The 17,339-nt window shown below is 39.3% G+C and overlaps 1 protein-coding gene across 1 annotated transcript in view; it reads right to left on the reverse strand.

The window, feature by feature from the left end:
- The window catches only part of CTR9 (CTR9 component of Paf1/RNA polymerase II complex), a 28,790-nt gene extending 12,094 nt beyond the window's left edge, over window positions 1–16,696 (reverse strand). Inside the window, exons 1-12 of the mRNA XM_028116815.2 lie at window positions 16,479–16,696; window positions 15,154–15,252; window positions 12,932–13,171; window positions 11,590–11,707; window positions 10,924–11,013; window positions 7,511–7,659; window positions 6,048–6,155; window positions 2,257–2,364; window positions 1,881–2,117; window positions 1,556–1,645; window positions 1,174–1,302; window positions 882–1,065 (exon numbers count right to left, since the gene is read on the reverse strand). Coding sequence (XP_027972616.1) covers window positions 882–1,065; window positions 1,174–1,302; window positions 1,556–1,645; window positions 1,881–2,117; window positions 2,257–2,364; window positions 6,048–6,155; window positions 7,511–7,659; window positions 10,924–11,013; window positions 11,590–11,707; window positions 12,932–13,171; window positions 15,154–15,252; window positions 16,479–16,523 — 1,597 coding nt within the window. The 5' untranslated portion in view covers window positions 16,524–16,696. The remainder of the gene's footprint in view (window positions 1–881; window positions 1,066–1,173; window positions 1,303–1,555; window positions 1,646–1,880; window positions 2,118–2,256; window positions 2,365–6,047; window positions 6,156–7,510; window positions 7,660–10,923; window positions 11,014–11,589; window positions 11,708–12,931; window positions 13,172–15,153; window positions 15,253–16,478) is intronic.
- Between the last annotated feature and the right edge of the window lie 643 nt (window positions 16,697–17,339).

Raw genomic sequence — 17,339 nt, forward strand, 5'->3', positions numbered from 1 at the left:
AAATTATTTTTAATTAAAAGCTTTCCGGGGCGCCTGGGTGGCTCAGTGGGTTAAGCAACTGCCTTCGGCTCAGGTCATGAACTCAGGGTCCTGGGATTGAGCCCCGCATCGGGCTCCCGACGGGAGGGAGGGAGCTCCTCGGCGGGAGGCCTGCTTCTCCCTCTCTTACTCCCCCTGCTTGTGTTCCCTCTCTCGCTGTCTCTCTAACATAAAAAAAAAAAAAGAAAAAAAAAAGCTTTCCAAATTTTACAATGTCTAGTGTGTAAACTCAAGGTAGGATATTTTACTAATAATTATTTCAAAGTAAAACAATGCTCTTTCTTACTATTATAAACATTGCAAAAATGTTAATACAAAATCAGAGCAGGAGCATCATAAAGGTCCATCCATCACCAAATAAGTCAAGGAGTTGTTCAAAGTCTAATAAAGGTAGCTGACCCACTGAAGATCACCTACCCTATGAAATATATGGTTCAACTGGTTTTTAATTATTTCTTTTAGTTTCTAGCATAAATTTAAGTGAAGCTGCATTTTTTTTTTAAGGCCATAAATTTGCCTCAAAGGAAAAGGGGACATTATAACCTTCACATTTTTTTACTCTTGGTTCTAAGAAAGATTTTTTTTCAGGCTGAATTTTTGCTGCTGTTGTGGGAATTTTAATTCATAAAAAAAAGTTTATAATTCTTGGGGCGCCTGGGTGGCTCAGTCAGTTAAGCATCTGCCTTCTGCCCAGGTCATGATCCCAAGGATCAAGCCCCGCACTGGGCTCCCTGCTCAGTGGGGAGTCTGCTGCTCCCTCTCCCTCTGCCTGCTGCTCCTCCTGCTTGTGCTGTCAAATGAATAAATAAAATCTTAAAAAAAAAAAAGTTTACGATTCTTACAGTCAACATAATTAGGATGTTCCCGTAAGATGTTTTTATATAGTTTTTCTGCTTCATGGAATTCACACATTGCCTCATACAGCCTGGCTAAATTATATGATGTTGTAACAGAAATGGCATTATAATAATGTTCATCATGTTCAGCTTCTGCCTTTGCACGATCCAATGATGCCAAAAAATATTTCTATGAAAAAGAAAAGAAAATTACATTGTTAAAAGACAGATGATATATCTAAAAAAGTGTGCATTCAATTTGACAGTATGGAAGAAGGGGATATTTCCAGTTCCCTACCTTTGCCTCCCCTAGATTTCCAAGTCTAAAATGGAGGGCACCCACATTATTCAGAATCTCTGGCGGGACATCGGCCTGCACTTTCTCCTGAAGGATCCGTGTAGCTGTTCCATAGGCTGAAAGGGCACCCTGTATTTTCATGGTGGAGACAATAAGGGGTAAGTGAAAATGAAAGGGAGAAACATGACACCACGCTTTCAAAAAACACTTTAGGTAGAAGACCAAACACACTGCTAAAATACCTGTATGTCAGGGTATTAAAGAGGGCACGTTCAGCGTGGAGCACTGGGTGTTATGCACAAACAATGAATCATGGAATACTACATCAAAAACTAATGATGTATGGTGATTAACATAACAATAAAAAAATTAAAAAAAATACCTGTATGTCAGTCTGTTCTAAGATTTGTGCCAATTCAATCCATGCTTCAACGTCATCAGGATACTGTTCTGTGACTTTCTTCAAATGGCCCTGGGATAAAAGAAGTCATTAAGCTGACGCAGGCTTAATTCAGCAACTACAGGCTGTCAAAGTAAAAAGTGGTAGCTACTCTACCTTGTTTAATACGTCAACTGTTCGTTATTTCAACTGGAACAAGCTCGGCTAACAAAACTGCTTCCATCATATCTCTACTAGCAATAACAAGAATGAGGCATGACAGTCTAGTGATAACTATGAGAAAATAGCTACAATTTTTTAAAAGTACCTTGGCAATATCTCGTTTTTCTTGATCTTCTGAGGCAGCATATAGCGAGCCAAGAATTTTCATAGTTTCATAATTATTAGGATAAGCTTTCAAAACTTTCTCAAAGCACTGAGATGCATTTTCTTTGTCACCTCGATAAATGTACATTTGTCCCAAACCAAAAAAAGGCAGCACAAAAGAGGATGAAGCGAATTGTGTGGCTTGATAGTAGTACTGGAAAGCTTGGTCATAATCTTCCTAAAAAATGAAAATAAAACAAGACCAACAGTGTATACAGACGTTTATTTTCTTTTTCATGTACAAAAGTTTTTAAAAGACTTGAAACACTATGAAACAAAAGAATTAGATATTCAGAGAAGGTTTAAAATGATCTTACCTGAACGTGGAATGATCTAGCCAGCTGATAACAACTTTCTGCTTGCATAGCCTCCACTTCTGTATTATGGAATGCATGGAGAGCCAAGTGCTGGACTTTACTATAATCCTGAACAATGAGATCCAGAAATCAACTGAGTCAATTCAAACAGCTCTAACAGTCTCAATTATAAGGCTTCCTCAAATTTCACTTTTTAAAATGTGTTCACTGAATTACCAATAACAGTGCCATACGCAGAATTATGAATCATTTTTCTCATTCCCCTTGCAGATAAATTCATTTACTTAGAACTTAACATCTACCCATCACATCTATTACTTTATTTAATCCTGCAACAATCCTTTGAGGTATCAGTCCTATTTTTGTGATGAGAAAATCTGAGAGGTTAAGTCCCTTATTACTAGTAGAGGTAGCAGTTACAATTTATTGAGAACTATTATATACTAAGCACTGTGGTAGGTATGATACTTATAATTATTCTAGCCTCAGTCAAAAACCCTGCAAAGAGTATCATTATTACCATTTTATTGATGGGGAAATGGAGGCTTAAAGAAATAAAGTATGTTGTCTTAGGTGGAAAAGTTAGAATCTGGATTTAATTTTTTTCTGACTCCAGGGAAATGTTCTAACACACGAGGGTAGCAAGATTAAGTGACTGGATTTGAATTCAGCTCTCTTCGAATGCATGGGTCATGACTTTCCCATTAGACCTGACTTAATTTGGATTACAGAACTAATCTCCGGAGAGTCTCAAAGTCAGAGTTCATACATCAGGGGTGGAAAACAACTTTCTGATTTTAATAGGGACGTTTTATCCATTTGACTAGTAATCTGGTCTGGAGAGCCTTTGTTTGGTCAATGGTCAGTTTCAACTTTTTTTTTTTTTTTAATTAGGAATAATAATGTGACTGCTGTTTTATTTATTTATTTTTAATATTTTATTTATTTGACAGCATGAGCGAGCACAAGCAGGGGGAGGGGCCTAGGGAGAGGGAGAAGTAGATTCCCTGCTGAGCAGGGAGCCCATGTGGGGCTCAATCCCAGGACCCTGAGATCATGACCTGAGCCGAAGGCAGATGCTCAACCATCTGAGCCTCCCAGGCACCCCGTGATTGCTGTTTTAAACAGCAACTGTTTTTCATTTGGTAAGTATTTAATATGCACATGACATTTAATCCTAACTGCCACTCCTCAAATCCTATAAAGTAGATATTATTACTGTTTTACAAGTGAGGAAATTAAAGTTTAGGGAAATTATTTGCCCAAAGCCACATAACTATATAATGGTGGCACCTGAATTTGAGCAAAGTGATTCAAACTCTACAATTGGAATTATGTTGCACAGCCTTTTAGCTAAATTTACATATTGCTCCCTGGGATGAGGTAAAGGTCAAATGTTGGGTTTGGAATATACTTTAATTTTTCTATTTTTATTATTCTTTGACTCATGACACATCTTTTAGGGAATAAAATGGTTCCATTTTGAAATGTATTAGAGATTACAGTCCATTTTAAAATCCTGATTCACATCTCTTTGGTTCCCCCTCATGCTCCAATTTTTGTCCCCAGTCCCCACTGCATTTTTTTTTTAAAGATTTTATTTATTTGACAGAGACAGACAGCGAGAGAGGAAACACAAGCAGGGGGAGTGGGAGAGGGAGAAGCAGGCTTTCTGCTGAGCAGGGAGCCCGATGCGGGGCTCGATCCCAGGACCCTGGGATCATGACCTGAGCCGAAGGCAGATGCTTAACGAATGAGCTACCCAGGCGCCCCTCCCCTCTGCATTTTAGCTGCTTCTCTTTCTAATCAAAATACCAAGCTCAATTCCCAGTTTTTTCTGGAAGTCTGTGTTAATTGCTCCAGGAGTCATCATAGCTCCGACCTCTAAACCCACTTTACTACTTAATTACTGAAGTGTCTGGGATGTTAATTAATAATACCTTTCTTCCCAGGTAAATGATTCTTCTATAGGGGAGGCAATGTAGTGTGGTGGGCAGAGAATTAAAATATTACATCTCAACTGTACTACCTGCTAGCTGAGTAATTTTGGCAAGTGATGTTACTTAACTTTGCTGAGTCTCAATTTTCTTTATCCATAGAAAGGGAAACAAATATCCTGCCTACCTCCTAGGGCTGCTCTAATGACAGATCAAGAAAATATATGTTAGCATGCTCTGTAAACCTTTAGTACATATATTCACTGCCAAGATGACTTCACAGTGCTGATCACGTATCAGGTGTTCAGTAACACTCAAATAGATTGGCTTGATTTACATATTTCACATACACAATCTAAAAGGTTTTGAGTTTGTTAAAGCCAAGACTTTATCTTCAGTAGTGGAAGGGTGATTAGCATTGAAAATTAGAAACTGAATAATTTTCATTTGGTTCAAGGAAGCTGTCCTAACAGCTGTGAGTAATGATTATTAAATATGTACTCAAATATTTAGGATTATTAGTCCTTTGTTTTTCTTTTCAGTAAAAAGCATACTTGGGTAACTCTTTTATCTGAAACAGTAACACTTCAAGTACTTATAAGATACGTTTCTATCTTCTCCCTAAATAGTTGCCTTTCCCTACTATAAGAGTTACAGCATAAAGCTTAATTAATAATTCATTAGGAATGGGGAGTATGCTTCTATAGCCAGAGGGAATAAAGCATCATGGTTAATAGCTGTATGACCTTAGGCTATTACCTCTGCCTCAATTATTCATCCACAAAATGGGGATAATATTAACTACCTCTGACTATTCTACAAATTCATGGAATACATTTTTTTTAAGTTTTATTTCAGTAATCTCTACATCCAACATGGGGCTCAAACTCACGACCCTGAGATCAAGAGTCATATGCTCTTTTGTCGGAGCCAGCCAGGCACCCCCATGGATTTCATTTTTAATAATACTTGATATTTAGTAAGTATTAACTGCATATTAATAGCAATAACAGTGATATGCTATTATAAATAAGAATTGATACAGTCCTGTGAACTTTTTAAATTAAATTGCTATTTAATTAAAGTTCCTAGTACAATTTAGTACTTCCATAGGGGAAGTAAAACTTTTGTACTTACTGTATAAAAACTTTGCCAATGAAATCTTGGATTTAGTATTCAAGAAATCTAAAATACCATTGCTTCTACGGAATTAGTGGCAACTTTAAAAATTACATCTTGATCAATATGCAAAAATAAACAAAAACTTTAATGACTTCTTGGTTGCCTACATAAATAGGTCCAAACTCCTTATATCACACAAGTGCCCCACTATCTGGACCCAATGCATTATCTAGCATGAGCCCACCATATGCCATGCTTTTACTAAACCAGAGACTATTCTACATCTGTGCCTTTCCCCTTTCAACTACCTAAAGACCTCCTCCTAAAAACCTGGTTCAAGAGCTTTTCCTTCTTGGTGAAAACCCTTTTTAACCACTTGGTTACTTCCTCTTTCGTTTCTCTATCACATCAAGATAGAGACCTTTATTTCTATATTTACATTTGTTTACACGTCTGTGTTTTCTACGAAGTCGAACCGAATGCAGAAACCATACTTTACTGGTCTCCACATGTCTACTGCAGTGTTGGGTACAGTATGAAGGGTCAATAAATATTAAATGAGTGAACGAACAAACATACCCACCCCCAATTAACTATACAAATTTTAATTTGAAAAAAACTCTTGACATTTTCAATTTTTTTCCAAGTTAAAAAAATAAAGTATCAACTGCAGAAAAGAAAAACAAATCAGGATTTAAAAGCAAACAACTTTAATAAATTGGCTTCTCTGACCTTTTTGAAGAAAAAGTGATTTGCCAAGTGGTTCAATACCATGGGGTTGCTGGGATCAATAGTATAGGCTCTGGAAAGAAGCTGGACACCATTTTTTATGGAATCAGCCTAAAAGAAAAACAATGACAACAGGGTCATTACTCAATTAGCATTTTTTCTGAAGTTTTCTTTATAGTCTGAAGAAATAAGGTTACAGAAATCTAAGTTCAGACACCAAAATATAGCTCTTGTTTCAGTTAACCTTCAGCAGGGATAAACAAATTTCAAATAGTGAATTAAACTGTTAGAACTTCCCTCACAAACAGTCACCTTTGGTATTTTTATAGATCCTGGCTGTTTTCTTGATGTGGCAGATGTCTGTGGATTACCCAACAGCCAGTTTACCCCCCTTACTCTGTTTAAATAGAGTCCAGACTTCACAGCTTGTGATCTTTTAATTTCAGGAAGGAAAGTTCCCTTCTCCTCTTCTCAAGCCCCAGGGGATGAATGATGATTGATCTAAACCAGTCATGATAATCTATTCCCCTTCTCTGGGGATAAGTCTAAGGCAGTGGTTCTAAACTGGGGGCGAGGTCATTTTTCATTATCACAACAGGGAGGACATGCTGGCATTTAGTAGGCAGAGGTCAGGGATGCTGCTGAACATCCTACCAATGGGTAGGATAATTTCCCACAACAAAAAATTATCTAGCTCAAGTCAATAGTACTAAGGCTGAGAAACTCTGATAACCCTGTCTAGACAATTATATACAAGGGGAAGCGTGATGGGGATAGAACTGCTCTAAGAGAAAGCCATTTATCCTTTCCCTTTCCTCCCTCTATATAAGGTTGATGAAATAAAGAGAGCCTTGGAGATACAGCAGCTATCTTGCAACTATGAGGTGACAGACACAAGGAGGAAAATCTACATACTAAGGAAGGACAGAAAGATGTAAAATTCTGGGTTTGAGGATACTGAGGTGCTAAATCCAAGACCTTAGATAGCTGGTTTAGTAGACGATAAAAACCCTCATGTTTAAGTCACCGCAGTAGGCTTTTTGTTACTTGCAATGGAAAGCATTCCAAACTGACATACATTGCACAGGTCTTTATGTGAAATTCTGAAATCCAAAAACTTCTTAAAAAACAAGTTTGGTAATCTTAGAGCAAGCTTACATGGGGGCAAAACTTTACCGGAATTGTGAGGTTATCCTATTAGTGTGAACAGTCACTCATTCTGACAGAGAAATATAATATTATATTTTATGGTCAGTTTCAACTTTATAATATTTATATTATATTAGGACACCACCATTGGGGTGGTGTCCTAATACCTGGGTGTTATAAATTACACAGTGCAGACATCATATTACATTTCTATTATCTGCAATCTTGACCTCTAAAACACTCTGGTCTCAAGAGTTTTAGAAAAGGAATTGTGAGCCTGACAGATCAGTCACAAAAGAATTTTTTCATTCACATACCTCTTTATTGTTAAGTTCTAGTACAGCCAGTCCAACCAATGCTCCCACACATTTGGAATTGAGTTCCAGGGCTCTGCTGAATGCCAGACGAGCTTTCTCCAGTTTGTTGAGTTTCACAAAGCAATGGCCCATTCCTAAACGAACTTCCGCTAAAAAAATAGTCAATCTGTCAAACTGGGGCATTTTTTAGGGTTTGAATTAAACAAAATGCTTAAACATTCTCTATGAGTTGCAAAATCTCAAAATTAACCTCAGTATAACTACACTATAAAATCTTTTGGTATATCACAAATTTGGTTTCAGTGGATATTATACCACAGCGCCCACCCCTTCCTCACCATAAACAGAATACCTACAATACTGGTATTTTTCCTGCACTGCTGCCTATACTGTACCTTCAATATCTAATTTTCAAACAGCAATTTTTAAAGACAGCAAAAAGTTTCACAAAGGTCTTCAATATTGTGACTGACTACGTGCACCTACTGTCATTCCCTTCGGAGCTGGGCTTATATTTGCTCCCCAACTTCAAGGTCCTGCCAAAACTCCACCATGTTCCCATGAAGGGCCAACCTCCCCACTGGTTACTGGATCTTACCCTTCTCATCTATTTAAGGACACTGCTCCAGCAACCCTCTCCTATTTTTCCTGCATCATCAAATTTTCTCCCTCTACTACATTTTTCTCATCCACATACATTCTCCCATCTTAAAAAAAAAATCCTCTCTTGATTCCATTTCCCTTTCCAATTGTCAACCCTCTCCTATTCTTCCCTTGATAGCAAAACTCCTTGAAAGATCTATCTATAGTTGCTGCCTCTCTAACTTTCCTTTTCCATTTTCTGTTAAATGTATCCACCAAGCATCTCACCCCCACCATTCCAGTAAAACTGCTTTTATCAAGGTCACTAACGATTACTATGCTACTGAATTCAATGATCAATTCTGGGTTCCTATTTTACTTGAAAGAATGTGACAGTGTCTGACCCTGTCCTGGAAACATTTTACCTCTGACTTCAAGGACATTGCTCTCACTCTCTTTTCCTCTTACATCTCTGGCTGCTCCTTCTCAGGCTCCTTTGTTGGTTCTTCTTCATTTCCCTTCTACAAATGTCACAGTGCCCTAGAACAACATCCTTGAACCTCTTTTCTATCTCTACTCATTCCCCTGGTGACCTCATATTTTCACGGCTTTATGCACCATCTATATGTTGATGACTTCCAAATTAATTACTTCAGCTCAGACCTCTTTCCTGAATGACCGCCCTCCTGACCTCTCCACTTGTAGGTCTAAAAGGTATTTTAAAATTTTCATGTCTATTTTTTTTTTAATATTTTATTTATTTATTCATGAGAGACAGAGGGGGAGAGAGAGAGAGAGAGAGAGAGAGAGAGAGAGAGAGAGAGAAGCAGAGGGAGAAGCAGGCTCCCAAGGAGCAGGGAGCCCGATGTGGGACTCGATCCCAGGACCCTGGGATCATGACCTGAGCCGAAGGCAGACGCTTAACCATCTGAGCCACCCAGGCGCCCTAAAATTTTCATGTCTAAAACTAATTCGTTTTGAATTATATTTTCCAGATGTACTGAAATATAACTCTACTCTTACAAGGAGTTACCTTTGATTCCTCCTTTGTCTCATACATCACATCTACTCCATCAGTTCTTCCTTCAAAATATACATAGATTCTGATCATTTGCACCTCTACTATTACCACCCTAGTGCAAGCCACAATCATCTCTGACCTACATGACTGCAACAGCCTTCTACCTGGTCTCCCCATTTCATCCTTGCCTCACACTAGTCTCAACCCAGAAGCCCAAATGATCCTTTTAAATATAAGTCAGATCATTACTTACTCCTTTGCCCAAAGTCCTCAAATGGTTTCTTATGTCTATCATAGTAAAAGCCTAAGTCCTTATAATAACCTATGATGCCTTACATGACTGGTCCCTGGTTCTATCTCTGACCCAATTCTTACTACTTTTCCTCCTCATTTTCTCTCTCCATTCCAGATATACTAGCTTCCTCACCGTTCTTCAGACTTGCCAGACCCACGCTTTCCTCAGGACCTTTGTACCTCCTATTCCCTCTCTCTGGGAATAATCTTCTTCCATATATCTACAGGTCTATTATTTTAAGGTCTTTACTTAATTGTTACTATTCTCCTGGTCAACCTTCTTTTGGGGGGGGGAGGAGCAGAAGGGGACAGAGAGAATCTTTTTTTTTTAAGATTTTATTTATTTGAGAGAGAGACAGAGCATGAGCAGGGGGAGGGGCAGAGGGAAGAGGGAGAAGCAGGCTCCTCACTGAGCACAAGCCCAATGCAGGGCTTGATGTCAAGACCCTGAGCTGAAATTAAGAGTCAGATGCTTAACTGACTGAGCCACCCAGGCTCCCCAAGAGAGAGAATCTTAAGCAGGTTCTATGCCCAGCGCAGAGCCCAACGCAGGACTTGACCTCACAACCCTGAGATCATGACCCAAGCCAAAATCAAGAGTCGGATGTTTGACTGACTGAGGCCCCCAGGAGCTCCCTGGTTAACCTTTCTAAGCAATCTCCCAATTCTTCTCATACACCTTTTCTGCTTTACTTTCCTTTTACTGATATCTTATGTAGTATATATTTTACTCATTTTATCTTCCACACTGCAAAATGAATTCCATGAGGGCAGGGATTTTTTATTTTTATTTTTTTAAGATTTATTTATTCATTCCAGAGAGAGAGAGCAAGCAGGGGGAGGGACAGAGGGAGAGGGAGAGAATCTCCATCAGACTCCCTGCTGAGCATGGAGCACAACAGGGGGCTCAATCCCATGACCCCAAGATCATGACCTAAGCCGAAACCAAGAGTCTGATGCTCAATCCACTGAGCCACCCAGGCACCCCAGGGCAGGGATTTTTGTCTCTTTGGTTTACTGCTGCATTCCTTCAGTCTAGAACAATGCCTGGCAAATCCTCAATAAGATTTGCTAAATGACTGAGATTTTCAATAGAAAAATAGTATAAAGCAAAAAGATTATAATATGATCTGCTCGGAATGCCTGGATGCCTCAGATGGTTAAGCTTCTGAATCTTGGGTTTCAGCTCACGTCACGATCTCATGGGTCATGAGATCGAACCCTGCATCAGGCTCCATGCTCAGCAGCGTGTCTGCTTAAAGATTCTCTCCCTCTCCCTCCCACCCCCACTCATGCATGTTTTCTATCTCTAAAATAAATAAATCTTAAAAAAAAAATAAGATCTGCTATTCAGCTTTTGGATCAAACATAGTATTTTTTTTAAAATTTCAATTCTGTCATTTTAACAACCCTATAGCATCTTTTCACAACTAACTTCAGAGGCAATTACCAAATCTTCAATATTTTCACAGTTGGATCATATAGAGCTTAGACTTCAAATAAAGTTTTTTCTTACCTGGACATCCTGGGTTAGTACGCAATGCTTTCTTATAGTAAGCAAGAGCTCCTCTGTAATCCTTCTTGTTGAATGAAATGCAAGCTTTACCTATAATAATTTTTAAAAATAAACATGCATTGACTAAAGAACACAAGTCTCATATGTCCTACATGAACTCACCTAAATCAAACACATCTCTGAGTAAGAAATACTTGAAAATGGTGAAAATGATTTCATACTTAAACTTGTTTTCCATAAGGATATATTAATTTATGCCTATAAATAAAACAGTCCTGTTAAATGGTATAAAACAATTAAAATAGCTTATAGTTGTCCAAATAGACATTGCTTATTGACTCTTTAGAAGTGGATAACAAATTATTCTTAACTGGTATATTATATATATATATTATATATACAATATTTTGAAGTGACTTTAATGGTAAAGGAAGTTCTTTCCTTTTTTAAAATTTAAATTCAATTAATTAACATATAATATATTATTTGTTTCAGGGGTACAGGTCTGTGATTGTAACTGCAAAAGAAACAATGATCTATTACAGATAGTTTCATTTTTATAAAGTAAAGCTCTTCTACATTGCTGTCCAGCCCAGTCAAAGAAATATATTACAGGCATATGATGAAAGATACAGTTTCCTAAGATGGTTGCCGCAAATGACTTACCAAGAAGGGCTGGAATATTATTTGGAGATTGGTTGAGTACAAAATGAAACTGTGCATCAGCCTGATCCATTTTGTCACCTTCAAGTAGACAGAAGCAAGCTCTTCCCAACAAGTGATTCTGAGAAAGTAATATATCATCTTAGACTTGACTTTACCAAGGAGCAACCACAATTTAACAGTAACACTAAAATGAAAACCATACAGGAAGGAGGTGGAGTATCACACAAATTCCTCTGTCAATTATAATGTGTTTAAACTACCAACGGGCAATTCTTAATTACAAATCAAGAAATTATGCAGAAATGCAAGTCTTCTGTGCCAGGAACAAGGTCAAGTTCATTCTTCCACAATAGCCAGAAGATGGAAAGAACCCAGATGTCCCTCGACAGATGAATGAATAAAGATGTAGTGTGTATACAGACACACATATATATGTCTATATATACACAATGGAATATTACTCAGCCACCAAAAAGAATGAAATCTTTCGATGATGGAACTAGAGGGTATCATGCTAAGTGAAATGAGAAAGACAAATACCCTATAATTTTACTCATATGTGGAATTTAAGAAACCAAACAGATGAACATAGGGGAAGGGAAGGAAAAATAAAATAAGATGAAAACAGAGGGAGGCAAATCCTAGAAACTCTTAACTATAGGAAATAAACTGAGGGTTGCTGGAGGGGAAGTGGGTGGGGGGAATGGGGTAATTGGGTGATGGGCATTAAGTAGGGCACTTGAAGTAATGAGCACTGGGTGTTATATGCAACTGATGAAACACTAAACTCTACCTCTGAAACTAATAATGCAGCACATGTTAATTAAATTGAACTTAAATAAAAAATTTTTAAAAATATACTTGAAATTCACCTGGAGATGATGGAATTAGTGACTCAACCTGTGGATAAGTTTTATTTATTTATTTATTTTAAAGATTTTATTTATTCATTTGAGAGAGGGAGCAAAAGCACAGAGGGAGAGTGAGAGGGAGAAGTGGACTCCCCACCAAGCAGAGAGCCCAATGTGGGGCTTAATCCCAGGACCCTGAGATCACGACCCAAGCTGAAGGCACACGCCTAACCGACCGAGCCACCCAGGTGCCCCTGGATAAGTTTTATATATGCTAAATTTGCCCACATTACTTTCAACAGTACAACAACCAAAGAAATTCCAATTTTAACAGAGAATTCTTCTTCTTTTGATATTTTTATCATCAACCATGTTATTTTAAAAAAAATTCTTTCCAAAAAAAAAAAATCTGTTGCCTATCAAACACACAGTTTACTCTCATGTGGTATTTTTTCCCCTTTCATAAATTCAAAGAAATCTGACTTATTTACCTGATCATACATAATAATTTTATCAGCCATGGTATACAACAGGGTTGCCTGTGTAATAAGATCTTTCTTATTGTCCTTATTCTTTTCCTTCCGAGCCTGTTGTACATAATAGGCTGCCAATGTATCCAAGCAAGTCATCTGGTCTTTTTCATGGTCTCTATAGTCCAAATTGCCATCTATACGTGCTGCTTCCAACAACTTTACAAACTCTTCTGTTTTTCCTTGCTTGTAATATTCCAGCTAAAAGATAAAGAATCAAATTAGAATTATTAAAGCATATGTCCATACAAAAAGCTGCACATAAACATTTATAGCAGCTCTATTTGTAATAGCCAAAAACTGGAAACAACTCAATTGTTGATCAACAGGTGAATGGACAAACAAGTTGTGGTACATCTGTACAATGGCTGCTGCTCAGCAGAAAAAAGAACCACTGATACATGCTACAATGTGGGTAAGTCCAAGATAATTATGCTGAGTGAGAGAAGCCAGACCAAAAAGAGTACATACTGTAATGATTCCATTTGTATAAGAACTCTAGAACATGCACTCTTTAGAAACAAAAAGCAGATCAAGGATTGGCTGAGCACTGTGGGGTGTGGGGAAGAGTTTGGTGGAAGGTTTGGGGGTGATGGTTATATTCATTATCTTGATTGTAGTGATGATTTCACAGGTGTGAAATATGCTAAAACTTCTCAAATGGTATATGTCAAATATGTGCAGCTTACTGTAGGTGCATTATGCCTAATAAAGTTGTTAAAAAAGTGATAATCACTATAAATGTTGCCAAATTACTACTTACCTAGCAATAGTTGATTTCAAACTAAATCAGAGCCCAAGAGAAAAAGCAATAATGAGGGGGATATAGAATTCTAAACAGAAAACTTAGGTTCTGGTTCTAGATCTATCAAAATTATCCATGACTTTGGGCCTGCTAAATAACTTCCCTGGGCACGTTTCATTTATTAATACTAAAAGGAAGATCTGCCATTTATTACCCACCTACTGTGGGCCACAGATTATGCCAGGAACTTTATATACTTATTTTGATTCTGTACAATCACCCTTAAAATGAATGCTAACATTCCCATATTTTAGATGAGAAAACAGGCTCAGAAGGTAATCATTTGTCTAAGGTCACACAGCTAGTTAGCAGCCAAGTGGGAATTGGAACAAAGGCTTCTCTGATCCCAAAGCCTACACTCTTTTCTCTGTAACACTCTACAGCCCACAATGTTTCATCATTTTTACCAGAGGTGCCACACTGATCTTTCAATCCTTCATTTTTTCTGTAAGTGCTGTTAAAGGAGACATTTGTACTAAAGAAAACCTAAACTCCCCCTCTGGCTTTAAAAACTGTGTGACAACATTAATGGCTTGTTCTCCATAGACCAGGAAAACTTAACACTTCAGAAAGGCACTACTGTCACTAAAAGTATTTCTCCATAAATCCTTATCTAAGAAATTCTTTACCGTTAGGCTTGAGCACTGGATATAAGCCCAACTGCAGATCGACTTCTCCTTTCAAGATAATAGGAGGAGCCTCCTACGTATCTTTACACAAAAGTGACCTGGGCACACTTGCTTAAAAAAATGATTTTAGTATATGCTAGATTATATTACCAGAATAATTTATTATGATGTTCTCATAAAAAGGAAACATGAGGCAGTTGGTGCTGGGGAGAGTGAAGGGTGTTAGAATTTTAGGCTGAGGTGACTCTCCTGAGAATCTCCAGTAGAGTTTATGTTATGGAAGGGACCAAACAGGACAAAAAACAAGCCTGAGATAAACTTCATCCAAAAGGGCTTTTGTTAGTTAGCCTGGAATATAATCACCTTCTAGACTATTTTATGGAAAATGTTTTATTGTTATGGAAAACAATGCTAAGTAACAATGTTTACATGGTGGCACCTTGTTTTTTCTCAGATTATCTACAAAGCATAAACCAGTCTTCACTGAGTGATTAATAATCAAATACACAGTACAGAGTCCTATTTAACTTAAATGAATTTTGCCTTTACCAACATATATTAATTTACCAGTGGAGTAGTATTTAGGAAACTGGCCTTCTTGTGCTACAAATGGTAATACAATTAACTTCCATACATATGGTACTATTTATTTATCCTGCTCCCAAGCTGGCTATTACTATATCTGAAAACAGAAACCAAATATTTCTCCCAGTCAACATATAAAAAATATTTGTTACATGAACACTGACCGCCAAAGCAATCCATATGTGCAGTTGTGTGTGTTCCTGTTTCAGAATACTGATAACTTCATCTCCCTCCGGTAACTGATCGAAGTCAAGTTCAATGACCTAAAACACAAAATGCAGTTTTGACTCATATTTCTCCTTTAAATTCACATTTCTTCTTTGCTGCTTTTCAGAATATACACCAATATGGATATACATAGGGTTTGTGTTCACTCGCAATAGGGCTGAGCAAGTATATGTTAAGACGTGTTTAAGGCACACATGTCAAAATAGGTCATATGAGAATATTAAGGTAAAAGCATAGAGAAGCAAACAAATACTGCTAGTTGTCTTCAAATCACAAGAACTATAAAATGTTACAAAAGCTTTGCTTACTCAAAAAGAACAATACAAAACCCTGTCTAACATATAATCCAGGTGAAGTGCAGATAAGCACCCCAGAGACTCTGATGCCACAGGCCTGACAACTTGAGAAGCACAATCCTAGAGGCTATGTGAACCTGAATGCCACTGTACATTCATCAGGGAGACAGCATTTGTGTGTCACAGACACTCCTGAATGTGGGCACAAAATTTAACAGTAGGCAAATGTTCTGGAATTAGATGGTGGTGATGGTTTACACAACTTTACAACAATACTACTGAAAACCACTGGATTTTATGCTAAGTCAATTATATCTCAATATTTTATCTCAATCGAACAAAAATGAGAGTATGAGATTATACTGGATATAGACAACATCGATGCTGAGGGCTTTACTCAGACAAGCCACAGGCTACCCATGATGAGGCTGGGGAAGGGAGAGAGGGCTAGTTCTATCCGCACATCGTGGCGGCTATATCTCGGAGTCTCTATTTCACCGATGGAGCCGTGTGTGGGGGACACTGCACCATGACAGACTCGAGTTTCTAAGGGATAAAGGGCGACATCCTATGTATTCTCAGGGAAAGATAGTTTGAGCAGCAGAGACCACGGTGACATCAGCGCCCACCTCTTTTATCTGCGAGGCGCCTTACAATTTATCCGCACTCTCGAACCCCTGCGCCCGACAATTAGGAAGAGAGCAGAGTACTGTCACATACGAACAGGTAGGAAAGGAACTTTCAAGAACTCCTCGGCGTGGCCCCAAGGCTGCGGGGATGTGATGGTGCCAGCCTGGAAAGGTGCAGGGGCTGGGAAAGGAGGTGACTGGGGCTTCGGTCGGGGATTTCGACCTGGGCTCCTGGGGGAGAAGGTGCTTCCGCTTCGGAGGCGAAGTCGAAAGAAGGGGGAAGGAAGGGATCATCCAAGTTCAAGGCCCCCACCCTCCCCCATACTCGATACTTACCTCGTCAGTGTCCCGGAGGGGAATCTCGATGGAGCCCCGCGACATGATGAGATCAGAAGGCGAGCGGGTGTCTCGCCCTTCCGCTCCGCAGCCGGTACGCCTCTCTTCTGGCTCGTCGAGACGGTTAGCGGCGTCCCGGGCTCAGGTCGTGACTGCCGCCCCGCGGCGCCGCCGGAGCTTGGGCTTCTCCTTCCCGTCAGCCGCTTAAACAACGAAGAGCAGACGGCGTCCGGTCACTTCCGGCAGCCCCGCCCCCTGACCCGGAAGCATTCCCGGCTGGAGGGCCTGTCAGACGGCAGGCTCAGCCTGTGGTTCTGGCGTTTCCTCGACCGTGGAACCACGACGTCGAGGTTTTCGTTAGCGTGTCAGCCCCTCGGCGGGTCTGCGGCTTCTGAATCAGGCCCGCACTGGCGCAGCCTGAATGAAAACGCTGAAGGCGTAGCCGCCCGAACCCCGCGGTGGGCGGGGCGACGAATGAGGCATGGGTTCTGGGCCTGGCCACTGACTGACGTGGGACCTCCGGCCAATTCTGGCAGTCGTGTCCGAGCCGGACTCCGCCTCCGCGCCCCGGACTTGGCGGATCTTTTCTGCACAAGATTGCCGTGAATAATTCAATCATTCATTCCTCAGCCCAGACAAGGGCTCCTCGTTTAGCAGATGTGAGGTGCAAGTCATACCTGTGCTACCTTTGTGATCAGTTTAAATATAAGGTGACAATGAATTGTGTGGGTGTGTGTGTGTGTATTTTCGGTTCTTAGAAGGATATGAGAATCTGCTAGATTTGTAACCTTGCGATAGTTCCTGAGGTGTGTGTGTGTGTGTGTGTGTGTTTTCGGTGCGTGTGTGTGTGTTTTCGGTTCT

Source organism: Eumetopias jubatus, unplaced genomic scaffold (assembly GCF_037043125.1).
Source record: "Eumetopias jubatus isolate StellerSeaLion01/CBP00866 unplaced genomic scaffold, mEumJub1_p1.0 scaffold_13, whole genome shotgun sequence".
NCBI lineage: Eukaryota > Metazoa > Chordata > Mammalia > Carnivora > Otariidae > Eumetopias > Eumetopias jubatus.